This window comes from Stomoxys calcitrans, chromosome 2 (genome assembly GCF_963082655.1).
Source record: "Stomoxys calcitrans chromosome 2, idStoCalc2.1, whole genome shotgun sequence".
Classification (NCBI taxonomy): domain Eukaryota; kingdom Metazoa; phylum Arthropoda; class Insecta; order Diptera; family Muscidae; genus Stomoxys; species Stomoxys calcitrans.
In genome coordinates, this window is record NC_081553.1 from 72,580,415 (window position 1) to 72,595,820 (window position 15,406).

Consider the following 15,406-nt stretch of genomic DNA (forward strand, 5'->3'; position numbering starts at 1 on the left):
ATACAGGAGGGAAGTTTATGGCAAGAAAATGTGATTTATTGCAATCCCTTAGTGTTTTCATCAAAAACAACCTCAAAATCGCTAAAATCGTTTTTATTTGGGTGTAAATATTTAGGGTCGAAAACGCTGTAACTCCTTCATTTTTTCGAATTTCGACAATCCAGGAGCATTCCGCGATTCGAAATTCGAAAACGAATCTCAAAGTAAACAGAATTTCGTTAAATTTTTACCTTTATTTTTTTGCCATTTTTTTGGAAAGGGGGTAACCTTATGAAAATTTTCAGTTTTTGATGACCCACAAATTTTTGAGTTTAGTATACAGGAGGGAAGTTTATAGCGAGAAAATGCGATTTATTGCAATCCCTTAGTGTTTTCATCAAAAACAACCTCAAAGTCGCTTCGCTAAAATCGCTTTTATTTGGGTGTGAATATTTAGGGTCGAAAACGCTGTAACTCCTTCATTTTTTCGCATTTCGACAATCTAAAAGCATTTCTCGATTCAAAATTCGAAAACAAATCCCAAAGTAAACAGAATTTCGTTAAATTTTTACTTTTATTTTTTTTGCATTTTTTTGAGAAGGGGGTAACCTTATGAAAATTTTCAATTTTTGATGACCCACAAATTTTTGAGTTTAGCATACAGGAGGGAAGTTTATGGCAATAAAATGTGATTTATTGCAATCCCTTAGTGTTTTCATCAAAAACAACCTCAAAATCGCTAAAATCGTTTTTATTTGGGTGTAAATATTTAGGGTCGAAAACGCTGTAACTCCTTCATTTTTTCGAATTTCGACAATCCAGGAGCATTCCGCGATTCGAAATTCGAAAACAAATCCCAAAGTAAACAGAATTTCGTTAAATTTTTACTTTTATTTTTTTTGTCATTTTTTTTAAGAAGGGGGTAACCTTATGAAAATTTTCAATTTTTGATGACCCAAAAATTTTTGAGTTTAGCATACAGGAGGGAAGTTTATAGCGAGAAAATGCTATTTATTGCAATCCCTTAGTGTTTTCATCAAAAACAACCTCAAAGTCGCTTCGCTAAAATCGCTTTTATTTGGGTGTGAATATTTAGGGTCGAAAACGCTTTAACTCCTTCATTTTTCGAATTTCGACAATCTAAAAGCATTTCTCGATTCAAAATTCGAAAAAAAATCTCAAAGTAAACAGAATTTCGTTAAATTTTTACTTTTATTTTTTTTGCATTTTTTTGAGAAGGGGGTAACCTTATGAAAATTTTCAATTTTTGATGACCCACAAATTTTTGAGTTTAGTATACAGGAGGGAAGTTTATAGCGAGAAAATGCTATTTATTGCAATCCCTTAGTGTTTTCATCAAAAACAACCTCAAAATCGCTTCGCTAAAATCGTTTTTATTTGGGTGTAAATATTTAGGGTCGAAAACGCTGTAACTCCTTCATTTTTTCGAATTTCGACAATCCAGGAGCACTCCGCGATTCGAAATTCGAAAACGAATCTTAAAGTAAACAGAATTTCATTAAATTTTTACTTTTATTTTTTTTTGCCATTTTTTTGAAAGGGGGTAACCTTATGAAAATTTTCAATTTTTGATGACCCACAAATTTTTGAGTTTAGCATACAGGAGGGAAGTTTATGGCAAGAAAATGTGATTTATTGCAATCCCTTAGTGTTTTCATCAAAAACAACCTCAAAATCGCTAAAATCGTTTTTTTTTTGGGTGTAAATATTTAGGGTCGAAAACGCTTTAACTCCTTCATTTTTTCGAATTTCGAATTTCGACAATCCAGGAGCACTCCGCGATTCGAAATTCGAAAACGAATCTTAAAGTAAACAGAATTTCGTTAAATTTTTACTTTTATTTTTTTTTGCCATTTTTTTTGAAAGGGGGTAACCTTATGAAAATTTTCAATTTTTGATGACCCAAAAATTTTTGAGTTTAGCATACAGGAGGGAAGTTTATGGCAAGAAAATGTGATTTATTGCAATCCCTTAGTGTTTTCATCAAAAACAACCTCAAAATCGCTTGGCTAAAATCGTTTTTATTTGGGTGTAAATATTTAGGGTCGAAAACGCTGTAACTCCTTCATTTTTTCGAATTTCGACAATCCAGGAGCATTCCGCGATTCGAAATTCGAAAATGAATCTCGCAGTAAACGGAATTTCGTAAAATTTTTACTGTTATTTTTTTTGCCATTTTTTTGAGAAGGGGGTAACCTTATGAAAAATTTAAATTTTTTATTGCAATCCCTTAGTGTTTTCATCAAAAACAACCTCAAAATCCCTAAAATTGTTTTTATTTGGGTGTAAATATTTAGGGTCGAAAACGCTGTAACTCCTTCATTTTTTCGAATTTCGACAATCCAGGAGCATTCCGCGATTCGAAATTCGAAAACGAATATCAAAGTAAACGGAATTTAGTTAAATTTTTACTTTTATTTTTTTGCAATTTTTTTGAGAAGGGGGTAACCTTAGGAAATTTTCAATTTTTGATGACCCACAAATTTTTGAGTTTAGCATACAGGAGGGAAGTTTATGGCAATAAAATGTGATTTATTGCAATCCCTTAGTGTATTCATCAAAAACAACCTCAAAATCGCTAAAATCGTTTTTATTTGCGTGTAAATATTTAGGGTCGAAAACGCTGTAACTCCTTCATTTTTTCGCATTTCGACAATCTAAAAGCATTTCTCGATTCAAAATTCGAAAACGAATCTCAAAGTAAACAGAATTTCGTTAAATTTTTACTTTTATTTTTTTTGCCATTTTTTTGAGAAGGGGGTAACCTTATGAAAATTTTCAATTTTTGATGACCCAAAAATTTTTGAGTTTAGCATACAGGAGGGAAGTTTATAGCGAGAAAATGTGATTTATTGCAATCCCTTAGTGTTTTCATCAAAAACAACCTCAAAATCGCTTCGCTAAAATCGTTTTTATTTGGGTGTAAATATTTAGGGTCGAAAACGCTGTTACTCCTTCATTTTTTCGAATTTCGACAATCCAGGAGCACTCCGCGATTCGAAATTCGAAAACGAATCTTAAAGTAAACAGAATTTCTTTAAATTTTTACTTTTATTTTTTTTGCCATTTTTTTTGAAAGGGGGTAACCTTATGAAAATTTTCAATTTTTGATGACCCAAAAATTTTTGAGTTTAGCATACAGGAGGGAATTTTATAGCGAGAAAATGTGATTTATTGCAATCCCTTAGTGTTTTCATCAAAAACAACCTCAAAATCGCTTCGCTAAAATCGTTTTTATTTGGGTGTAAAAAATTAGGGTCGAAAACGCTGTAACTCCTTCATTTTTTCGAATTTCGACAATCCAGGAGCATTCCGCGATTCGAAATTCGAAAAAGAATCTCAAAGTAAACAGAATTTCTGTAAATTTTTACTTTTATTTTTTTGCCATTTTTTTGAGAAGGGGGTAACCTTATGAAAATTTTCAATTTTTGATGACCCAAAAATTTTTGAGTTTAGCATACAGGAGGGAATTTTATAGCGAGAAAATGTGATTTATTGCAATCCCTTAGTGTTTTCATCAAAAACAACCTCAAAATCGCTAAAATCGTTTTTATTTGGGTGTAAATATTTAGGGTCGAAAACGCTGTAACTCCTTCATTTTTTCGAATTTCGACAATCCAGGAGCACTCCGCGATTCGAGATTCGGAAACGAATCTTAAAGTAAACAGAATTTCGTTAAATTTTTACTTTTATTTTTTTTTTGCCATTTTTTTTTGAAATTTTTATGAAAATTTTCAATTTTTGATGACCCACAAATTTTTGAGTTTAGCATACAGGAGGGAAGTTTATGGCAAGAAAATGTGATTCATTGCAATCCCTTAGTGTTTTCATCAAAAACAACCTCAAAATCGCTTGGCTAAAATCGTTTTTATTTGGGTGTAAATATTTAGGGTCGAAAACGCTGTAACTCCTTCATTTTTTCGCATTTCGACAATCTAAAAGCATTTCTCGATTCAAAATTCGAAAACGAATCTCAAAGTAAACAGAATTTCGTAAAATTTTTACTATTATTTTTTTGCCATTTTTTGAAGAGGGGGTAACCTTATGAAAATTTTCAATTTTTGATGACCCAAAAATTTTTGAGTTTAGCATACAGGAGGAAAGTTTATGGCAAGAAAATGTGATTTATTGCAATCCCTTAGTGTTTTCATCAAATTGGGTGTAAATATTTAAGGTCGAAAACGCTGTAAGTCCTTCATTTTTTCGAATTTCGACAATCCAGGAGCATTCCGCGATTCGAAATTCGAAAAGAAACCTTAAAGTAGACAGAATTTCTTAAAATTGTTACTTTTTATGCATTTTTTTAGAAAAGGTGTTAGCCTTATGAAAAAAATAAGCAAAATACAATTTTTTTAACCAACTTTAATCATAGTCACAGAGAAGAAACTAATAAACTCAAACTTGATTATTATTATTGGAGTCTTTTAGACAGCAATATATTACATGTTCATAGAATTCTTAATGGGGATTGTCTTAGGTTTAATGTTTAACAATATAGTTAATTTATCAACCAATAAGATAATTTTTCAAATAATATTATTTAATTTACATATCCAAAAAATTTCGTTTTAGCTTGATGTTTTTTTTATGAAAAAAAGTCGGTTGTTTTTCATTCCATTTATTTTGTACGAGACTCAGACAGTTCAATTTTCTTGAAAGTTTTTTTTTTAATGATTAAATGATAAGACGCAAAAGAATGTTTACTCAAATGTGTAGACAATAAAGTGTAAAAATTTCAGATAATTCTTTTTTTAACAATCGAAGTAGGTATTTCATACAGGTATAGATTGATTAATTAAAAAATTTTTAAATTGTACAAATAGTAAACAAAACAATTAAAATAAAAAATTTTGTAAGACTGGTTGGAAGAATAATCAAAACATCTTATACGAAAACCAAAAATGGTAAAAATTATTAATGAATGGGGTTTTATAGATAATAAAGAAATATTTTTTTTTAATTTTTTATGTAATAGAGAGCATAAAAAAAAAGAAATATCAAGAAAAGTAAATGGACAAATTGGAGTGGATGGAAAATATTAAATTAATAAAATTTTTATATTTTTTTTGTATGATAATAAAATATTTTTGTATGAAATTGGAAAATAAAAGAATTTAGTAAAGAAAAGCTCTTGTCGCAACATGTATTGTGATTTAGAAATTGAAGTGTATTTTCTTAATGTAGGCATCAACCAGAAATGTTCAAAAGTTTCTTGTGAAATCTGAAGTCGAGTCTTGCATGAAAATAATGGATCATCATTGTGGTTCAATAAGTATCCGAAAGATTGCCTTTGGTTTAAAAATTTTGAGGGTATTCCAAAAAAGGGTTTCGAAATTAAAATGCTTCTTGCAGCATGTTAAGTGGTTAAGAAACTGAAATTACTATATTAATGTTGACATCAAACGGTATTATTATAAGCAATCTTGAGTCTTGTATTGAAATATTTGTCAAGGATTTGCATGGTAATAATAGTTCATAGAGTTTTCAAATAATCACAATTGCATAAAAGCTGCAACTCCAATTGGCGCTAGAAATGGTTTATAAAAGATATATTGATTAAAGATGTTAACGAAAAAGTTTAAATGCTATAAACAAAATTTGAGAGTTTGTGTAAGATTTTGAAATTTTATTTTAATAAGGGAAATGTTTATTGGAAAGTCCACTGATGCTATAGCTGCTTATATGAAAATATGTGATGACATGTGTAAACTGCATATCAACCATATGTATCTAAATATGACAATGTTTCAGAATGCTGCAACAAAAATAAAAATTTAGGAGCGATTCCAAAGAGAAATCGTTAACTAAATAGCATTTCTTAAAATTTCAATTTTTATTTTTTTTTAATGGGACTGGCCTTAAAAAAATATTTAATTTTTATGCCCTAAAACTTTGGAGTTGAGTATAGAGAAGTGAGTTTTTTCTTCAAAAAACTCTGTCCACATTGTTTCTAATGTACGAAAAAATGTTTTGTTAATTTAAAAAATATGCAAAATACCATTTTTAAATGACAATCCAAAAACCCAAGTTCGAAATGCTGTAAATACTTCGAATTTTAAAGTCTGAAAATATTCCTGGATTAGGGAGCAAATATTATTTCCGTAAAAAAATCAGTAATCTTAAAATTTTCACTTTTATTTTTTGGATTTTTTTTTTTTTTGTGAAAAGGGTAACCTTATGAAAATTTTCAATTTTTGATGACCCCAAAATTTTTGGATGGAGTTTACAGAAGGCAAGTTAATGGCGAAAAAATACGATTTATTGCAATCTCTGAGTGTTTTCATCGAAAAACAACCTCATAATCGCTAAAAGTCCAGTTTATTTGTTCGTAAATATTCTGGAGCAAAAACGCTATGCCTTCTTTATTTTTTTGAATTTCTACAATCCAAAAGCATTCCGCGATTCAAAATCCAAAAATGAATCCCAAAGTAAACAAAGTTTATTAAAATTTGCAACTTTATTTTTTTTTGGATTTTTTGAAAAGAAGTTACCCTATGAAAATTTAACATTTTTGATAAACTCAAAAATTTTTGAGTTGGGTATACAAAAGGGAAGTTCATGGCCAAAAAATGCGGTTAATTGCAATCCCTGGGTGTTTTCATAAAAAAACAACCTAAAAATCGCTAAAATCGGTCCATCCGATTATCTTGAAATGTTCACAGATGATGTAGAATGGGCCCGTGGTTAACATAGGGTATTTCGTTTTTCGATATCTGAAGAGGGACCAATCATGACAATATGGGACTCAAATGAAAGGTATTTCAAAGTAGAAAACGAATGTGATATCCAATTGTTGGTAAAAGTGTTTGGGGGGCCGCCCCACCCCGAAAATCCTCCAAAGCGGACAAATTTACCGACCATGTTAATATGTGTCTTAAATGAAAGATATTTGGGAGAAGAGAACGAATTTTATATCCACGTTTGTGGCTAACTATTCCGACTCCTAAAATCCTCATGGGAATATCGAGTTCAATTAAAGGATTTTAAGAACTATTTGGGGAGATGTCCAACTTATTATTTTAATAAAGTACTTTAAGAATGGAGTTCTATTAACATGCAAATGACCAAACTCTTCGAGAAATGTCATTGACCTACAAAGTTGATATATGATTCATATAAAGCAGTGGTGGACACACTTACTCACGTGCATACACTCAAAGAAATTTTATAATAAAAAACAGCAAAAATGTTTGCTGTAACAGCAGAAAATCTGCTGAAAATGGGACAGCAGTAATTGTTTGCTATATCAGCAAACTTTTTCTGCTATTTTCAAATGGTAAAAAGTTGAAAAAATATTTAATAAATTTTTATATTTCATCGTATCTTTCAATTTTACAAGCTTATAACGTAAGATTTTTTAATATTTTCTACAATTTGCTAATTTTTGAACGAATTTTAATAACATCAGACAAAATAACTATTACTAGGCATAAAATTAACGCCAAAAATTGGTAAACTTTTTTATTTATACATAGCCAACGCCTCAATTATTGTTTAAAAGTTCAAACATTTTTTTATGAATTCATTCAAAAGTTTACAATTATTAATTAAATATTAGCAGACAGTGATTGCTGACTAATTTCTCTGGGTGTAGTATTTCCAAGCCCATGGGCTTATATGCTTATATGTTCTGCGGGCGTACACGGTAGAACGCAATAATGTGTATGTGTGTGTGTGTATTTGCCCACCACTGATATTCCCTACAAACTTTTTTCAAAATTTTGGAAATGTGTTGGTCCCCTTGATAAAAAAACAATCTTCTGGAATATTTTTACGCAATTGTTCTTCCGTATTAGTAGCGAAACACACTTCTATCAATCCGTTACTTGTGCGGATGTTTTATCAACTCTTAGCGAGGATTCTCTTACAACCCACTAGATTATAATCGTCCGTATGAGTCGTAAAACACTCTTCTAGGTTAACATTGGACAATAAATCTTCGCAACGATTTTCTTATATCCCATTGCGTTATAGTCGTCCATATGACTAGTGAAACACTCTTCTGGTTTATCATTGGACAATCCATTGCGTGTGCAGACGAGCTCACCCGCGATCGTAACCTTCATTTAGAAAATTCGCTGACAAAAATGTTTGCAGGGTTAAGATGTTTAGAAGTAACAACCATGTTTCTTCAATAAGACGATTTCGATATCTGACAAGGTCAAATACTTAGGTGTGATCTTGGACAGGAAACTGAATTGGAAGTGTCACATTCAGGAGCGTACTGAGAAAGCTCACAGATGTTATGTACACGGGCCGTAGGCTCAAAATGGGGCCTGAATCCAAGGATAGTCCACTGGCTCTACAGGAGCGTGATTAGACCAATACTTACATACGCCTCAGTAGTTTGGCAGACTGTTATGTAGAAGAAGTGCAACATAAGAACCATGCAACAGGTTCAGAGAACATGTTGTCTTGGCATATGCGGAGCGATGAGGACCACGCCCACTAGGGCACTGAAAACTATTCTAGATATCCGACCCATTGACAAACAGATTAAGTGTGAGGCAATTGAACAATGACTGATACTTATAAGTATTTGGTCCAAATCGGAACATAATTATAGCTGCTATGGGGCATAAGCTATGATTTTTTTCACCGGATTTTTAGACAAAAAGTGGTTTACATATATACCCGAGGTGGTGGGTATCCCAAGTTCGGCCCGGTCGAACATAACGCCTTTTTACTTCTTTAAATATGTGTTTTCTTGACTTTCAAAAACTAAAACTTCTTTCTTCTTGCTCTGATTGGCCGAAACAAATTTGCGGAAACTTTGAAATGTCAAATGGCGAATTGAATATTCTTTGCTCTGTTTACAAACATATCAAGTTCCCAAAAAAAAAATGCTTTGTTGTAGAAATTCGCCGATGCGACCACCTCATTAAATAAGCCTTGGTGGTGGATATACAAAAGTTTGGCTCGGCCATACATTTTTATACCCTCCATCATAGGATGGGGCTACACTAATTTCGTCATTCTGTTTGTAGCACCTCGAAGTATTAGTCTGAGACCCCATAAAGTGTATATATTCTAGATCGTCATGTCATTTTAAATCGATCTAGCCATGTCCGACCGTCTGTCCGTCCGTCTGTCTGTCGAAAGCACGCTAACTTTCGAAACCGCTTGAAATTTTGCACAAATACTTTTTATAAGTGTAGGTCGGTTTGGATTGTAAATGGGCCAAATCGGTCCATATTTTGATATAGCTGCCATATAAACCGATCTTGGGTCTTGACTTCTTGAGCCTCTAGAGGGCACGATTCTCGTCCGATTTGACTGAAATGTTTTGGTATCACTTTCAACAACTGTGCTAAGTATGATTCAAATCGGTTCATAATCTGGTATAGCTGTCATATAAACCGATCTTAGATCTTGACTTCTTCAGCCAATAGAGCGCGCAATTCTCATCCGATATGGCTGAAATTTTGTATGAGATGTTTTGCTATGACTTGCAATTACTGTGCTAAGTATAGCGCAAATCGTTACAAAACCTGATATAGCTGCCATATAAACCGATCTGGGATCTTGATTTTTTGAGCCTCTAGAGGACGAAATTCTCATCCGATTTGGATGAAATATTGTACAACGGCTTCTCCCACGACCTTCAACATATGTGTCCAATATGGTCTGAATCGATCAATAGCTTGATACAGCTCCCATATAAACCTATCTTCCGATGTTGCTTTTTGAGCCCCTACAAGTCGCAATTCTTATCCGAATGAAATGAAATATTACGCAATGACTTCTACAATGTTCAGCATTCATTTATGGTACGAATCAGACTATAACTTGATATAGCTTCAACAGCATAACAGTTCTTATTCAATATTCTTCATTCCATGGTGGAGGGTATATAAGATTCGGCCCGGCCGAACTTAGCACGCTCTTACTTGTTATTTCTTATTTTAAGTACATCTTAACACATTAAGCTATGGTTTTTGGGCAAATTTATGAAATTAATAAAATTGATTTTTTAAGATAAATGTTACTTAACCTTTTGCACACTTGTAGCTCATTTGAATTCATGAAGGCTCCATATTATATGCCCACACGCCTTGAATATGAGGCTTTCACTCCCAATAAAATTACAAAAATAAAAAATAAATTTTCAAAAATAATGCTAATAGCATTCTACTATCTTCGAAGGTCTATCATCAACACAAAGCTCGCCTTAACAAAATACTCTTTTTGTATTTCAAAATCTTACACAAAACTCCAAATAATTTCACAAATTCACCAAAAAATAGAATTACTTCTATGTAAAGTGATTTCAATATTAATTTAAAAAAAAAGCTGCTAAGATAATAGAAAAAGTTGTATGTACTACAAACAAGTGTGAAAGTGAAAAGACACACAACCGAAAACAAAGTATGCGGTGGCAAATTATTTCGTATAAAATAAAAATCAAAATATAAGAAAAATAAAAGAAAACATTTGTATGGAAGTATGTATACATAATGTAAAATATATGTATAATGTTTGCATTTTTCATATATAAAAGGAGAAGACTTAATTTAAAAAGATATGTATGTATGTAGAGAAATATCAATAACAAAAAATGAATCGATTAGTATTTAAAAAAAATGTATACAATAAAACAAAATATACATATATGTCAACATATACACAAATTTTCGTGGTGTTTTCTTTTCTTAAAACAACAATACTGGAAACAAATATTGAAAAAAAATTGTTTTTTTATACTTATTGTAATGCATGTACAAATATCATAAGAGACAAGAGGTATAGTTTTTGGTATCATATTTCATAAATATATATATAATTAAAGAGCATAAAATTTGGAAAAAAGGATCTGAACTAATATATCAAAGAATCTATTATCCAAAAAAAAAATTTTTTTCTCAAATCCAAAAAAAGAATGTTAGCAAAGCATATGTAAGGTAATGACAATGTGTAAAATGAGGTTTTGCAAAAAAAAAAATTAAATGAAATACTTAAAATTAGGGATTATATGAAATTTGAATACATTTTAGTTTATTTAATAGAGAAAAAAATAAATTTTAAACAAAATTGATAAAATGTTAATTGCGGCATTAAAAAAAAAAAGACAAAATGAAAAATCGTGGTTTATTTTTCTAAATAAATTGGAGATGACGATATTAATTGTCATAATGTTGAAACTGTTATACAATAAAACCTTGCTAAAAACATGGCCTAAAACGGAAACACTCACTTTTTTCCCAATGATTTAAACGGGTTTTTTTTTTTCATCCATAAAATTTCTTTTTGTGTTTCTCATTAAGGTTTTACTGTATAAGGGTTTTTGAGGGGGTTTTGTTTGGTAAATATATATAGGTAGTTTCTATTTACTGTTATAAATGTTTTATGTATATATATATGTAAGCCAAAATTCCAAAATTAAGTGTATAGCTCTATTTTTTCTAAGGCCAAATCATTGTTATTTCTTTAAAGTTATGAAAACTGCACAGTTCTGAACTTTTTTTTACGTTCAAGAGCGTAGGTCAAGGGGTTTTCGGTTTTGGAATAGAATTTAACAAAGTTATAGTTATTAAGGTGTTACATTTTCGTTCGTTTTTAAAAGCCATTAAAGGCTTTGATTATTTTTTTAATCTTAAAAAAATTATATATACAAACGTCTTTTTTTTTTGATTTGAATTTCTATTATTTCATATATGTTTTAGAAAAAAAAAACAACAAAATTATGTTGTTCATTAAAGTGGATACGAATTTATTGCATAAGGTGGGGGGGAAGGGCTGAGAGGATTTTTGAAAAGGTTTCGGTTTTCTATACTTATATATATAACAATAAATAAAATATATGGAAATGAAACTAAAGAAAAACAAAAAAATATTTATTTTAAATACTAATCGATTCTTTATTTATTTATTGTTTTTGGCAACTATTTTGTTTACAAACACATTGTTGTTTACAAAAAGGAAGATGAAGGAAAAAACAGAAAATTTAAAAAAATAAAAATTAAAAACACAACATACACACACACATTATACAAGGCTTTCCATATACGTAAAAAAAGAGAACATTAAATCCATATATAAATATTTAAAAAAAATATATATAAAAATTTTTCAAAATATTTTTTCTTTTGTTATTATTTCATACTTCTTGTTTTCATCATATCTTTTTGCTCTGTATATAGTATTTGTATACATGTGTAGGAAAAACTAACAAAATAGTAAAGAAATTGTATGTATACGGAAAGATAACAACATAAAACATGCACTCATGTATGGCCATTTGTCTTCGATTTTTTTAAAACAACACCTATTCAAAGCAGAAACAAACACATATAACAACAAAACATTTGTTATTTAAAAGAAAAAATTATTAGATTTTCATAAAAACAAAAAAGTTACTTTTCATTCTTGCTCTTTTTTTTCTTCTTCATTAATTTGAAACGCATTGGAACTTTAATTTAATATTCATTTTTATCTTTATTTATTATTTTTCAATTAAAATTACACAATGAAAAACAAAACACAAGGATTGATTAACGAAAATCTTAAAGTTTAAAAAAAGTAAGAAAAATTGTTTAAAGGAAAAATTAAGAAAAAAAAAATTTAAATCCCAACAGACCTTTTATTTTTTGGTTTGTTAGAATTTGTATGTTTATGAATGAATTATTATTATTAAAAAGAAAGAAAAGAAATTAAAATTAATACAATTTCTTTATTTGTTTGGTGTCGTCTTTTGTTTGTTTAGAAATTGTTTTAAAAAATCAAAAAACCAATTAAAAATAAAAGCTTAATATAGAAGAAAAAACAAAGTTTTTACTAAAAAAAAAAATATTTTAACAAGTTGTGTCATTAATTTAGAAGTAAAAGTTTTACAAAAGATGTTTTTTTTTGAAATCAAAACAAAATATATATTTCTTTTTTTTATTCATAACTAGCAGTTTCTATAGTTAAAAAGAAAATTAATAGAAAATAATGATGTTTTTAAAATTAAAAATGTAAACAAACTAATCCATACATTTGATTTTCGTATGTATTCAGTTGTAGTAGTAATGATTTTACAACAACATTTTTTTTTATAATTATTATAAAGAAAAATACTAAAATTAAGAAAAATTAACTAGAAATTAGTAATAGTGTAGGAAAATGGCCCAAACATTGAAGGGAATGTTGCAAATCGAGAACATTGAATTGATAACTATTAATCGAGAATTTTTAACCAATTTCAGTAATGAAATTTTGTATTGTATTCTTTGGCAGAAAACAAGTATAACAAAATTCAAATATTTCATTTTGTTTGGCAAGTGAATTTTTGGAAAAACTAACCATGCTGATCTAGATCAAAATTAAAGTCACCCAAGGTTGGCCACTCATACTTAATATGGGCAATTGCTTAACCCATTAACGCTGAATGCGTAGAAAAATACCCAAGAAAAGAAAAAGTGCTTAGCCCACCCCCCATAGGTAATTTTCATAATAATAATTTTATTTCCATTTCTCTGGCGGTTTAATTGATTAAAACTGTAAAAAGGAACAATATTATCCGATTTTACCCAATATATATTTTTTTATATTCACTTTTACATTGCTTGTTATTTTGGAATGCTTAACCCATTAACGCCGAATAGGTAGAAAAATACCAAAGAAAGAGTTGTCTTAGAAAAATTCTTGCTCGAGTTAGGAAAAAGGTAAGGTGATCAATTTTCCAAACAATTAAGGAAACATTTCTTTTGGTAAAAAATATTTCCAAACTTTAAAGCAAACATTTCATTTGTTGAAAAATATTTTCCTTCATTTTAAGGATTTTTTATTTTAAATGATAGGTTAATAAATCCTTAACTTTGCATTTTGTTATTGAATACAAAATCTAAAACGAAGGTCAAAATATCGTTGAAAGTTAGGGAATTGGCCTTGGGAAAAGACAGCTGTGAACCTTAGCTAAAAACGCAAAATAGCTCATATTTAAAGAGCGTTTTTAAATGTTTAATTTTTTTAGGTTAACATGCTAAGTTTTAAAAATAGTTTTTTTTTTCAAAAAGTAATAAATGGGCAGTTATCCATGAAGTGAAATAAGAATCAATCAGCGATCAAAATTTGAAACGGATGGCCATGTCCGTTAGTAAATAGGAAATTACATTTTAAGATGACAGCAATATTTTAAAGTTTTGGTCCTTTTCTTTTTTCTTTTGTTTTTAATTTTCAAATCAATCAATAATTACTGCGTCAAAATAAATGCTCTTAATAATGAAAATATGAAATTTCATCAAAATCAGATAAGGCAATAGAGGGTCAGGCGTTAATGGGTTAATAGCTGCTCCTGTGATAATAGCCAATTAAGGCTGGCGCTATATTCGTTTTTCGCGATATTTTTCGCCAAGAAAACTTGTTGATTTTATTCAGTAGCAAATTCCCTCAATACTTGTGGTAAAATGGGGTATTCTTGAGAAATTAAATTGTTTCAAAATTGACTGTAGCTGTCGGTATTCTTCGGTCTTATGAGATGTAAGGCTCATAAGACCAAAGAAATTCTTACCCTCAGATTTTGAGAACTAATGATCATGAGTATTGATTCCTAAAACGGCTGGCCAGTGACGGCATTTTGATCTTAACACGGATCGCCTTGGTGTTACCACATGGACACTTAAATATTTTCTTGGGTTTTTATAGTTTTTAACAATAAATTTGCAACAGTTTGTCATTATGGAATAAGGGGTAGAATTTGGATTGCAACCACCCAACTTCAGTTGAGTTGCCAGCGGTTGAAGTTGTTTTAAAAATTTCCACTTCTGTATTGATTAGCATACTTTTTTTCAATTTACTTAGTAGCTTAACGTTCAAAACACTGATATTGAATGAAACTGATATAAATGTTTAACTTTATAATAATTTATTTTATTTCATAATTTTAACTTCTGGCAATGCAACTGTAGTTAAGTTGCCATCCGTAATCGACTCCTAAATCTACATGTCGAAAGCAGTATTACCACTCAAGAAACCTAAGGAAAATTCTACCAAATCTGCTAAAAACCTACCAAATGTTCTATTAGCCAAAACTGCTTCATATCATCAACGAAGAGTTCGCCATTCCATTTGCAGCACATCTAAACACATTTTCAACGCTACAAAGTACTAGATCGTCGTAATATTGACGATCTAGGCATGTGAATAACCATACCAAGTTTGGTTAAAGTGAATCTAAGTGTTGAGCAAAGAAATGCGAGAAATTTCGTCGTTAGAGTGAGTTGCCTGGACCCCTCAACATCTGAGTATGGAACAGATCTACCATACTTGTATGCAGCTGCCATTCAAACGCATTTCTTACCCAAAATTTATGAAATTTGGATGAGATCCCTTGGCACTCGTCAATATCGGAATATCGGTCAATATCAAAAATACGGCGATATAAATTATAAAAAATCATTAAATTTGAAATATACTTAAAATGATTCAA

At 30.0% G+C, this 15,406-nt stretch overlaps 1 protein-coding gene across 21 annotated transcripts in view; it reads right to left on the reverse strand.

Annotated features, from left to right (window-relative positions):
* The window catches only part of LOC106088132 (heterogeneous nuclear ribonucleoprotein R), a 438,953-nt gene that overhangs the window by 22,119 nt on the left and 401,428 nt on the right, over positions 1 to 15,406 (reverse strand). For 4 of the 21 annotated variants that reach the window (XM_013253468.2, XM_013253470.2, XM_013253467.2 and 1 more), the window contains one exon: positions 5,114 to 5,527. The exons of the other annotated variants lie outside the window; for them this stretch is intronic. In XM_013253468.2, coding sequence (XP_013108922.2) covers positions 5,485 to 5,527 — 43 coding nt within the window. In that variant the 3' untranslated portion in view covers positions 5,114 to 5,484. Of the gene's footprint in view, positions 1 to 5,113; positions 5,528 to 15,406 lie in introns of those variants that run through there. 21 annotated transcript variants of the gene reach the window in all.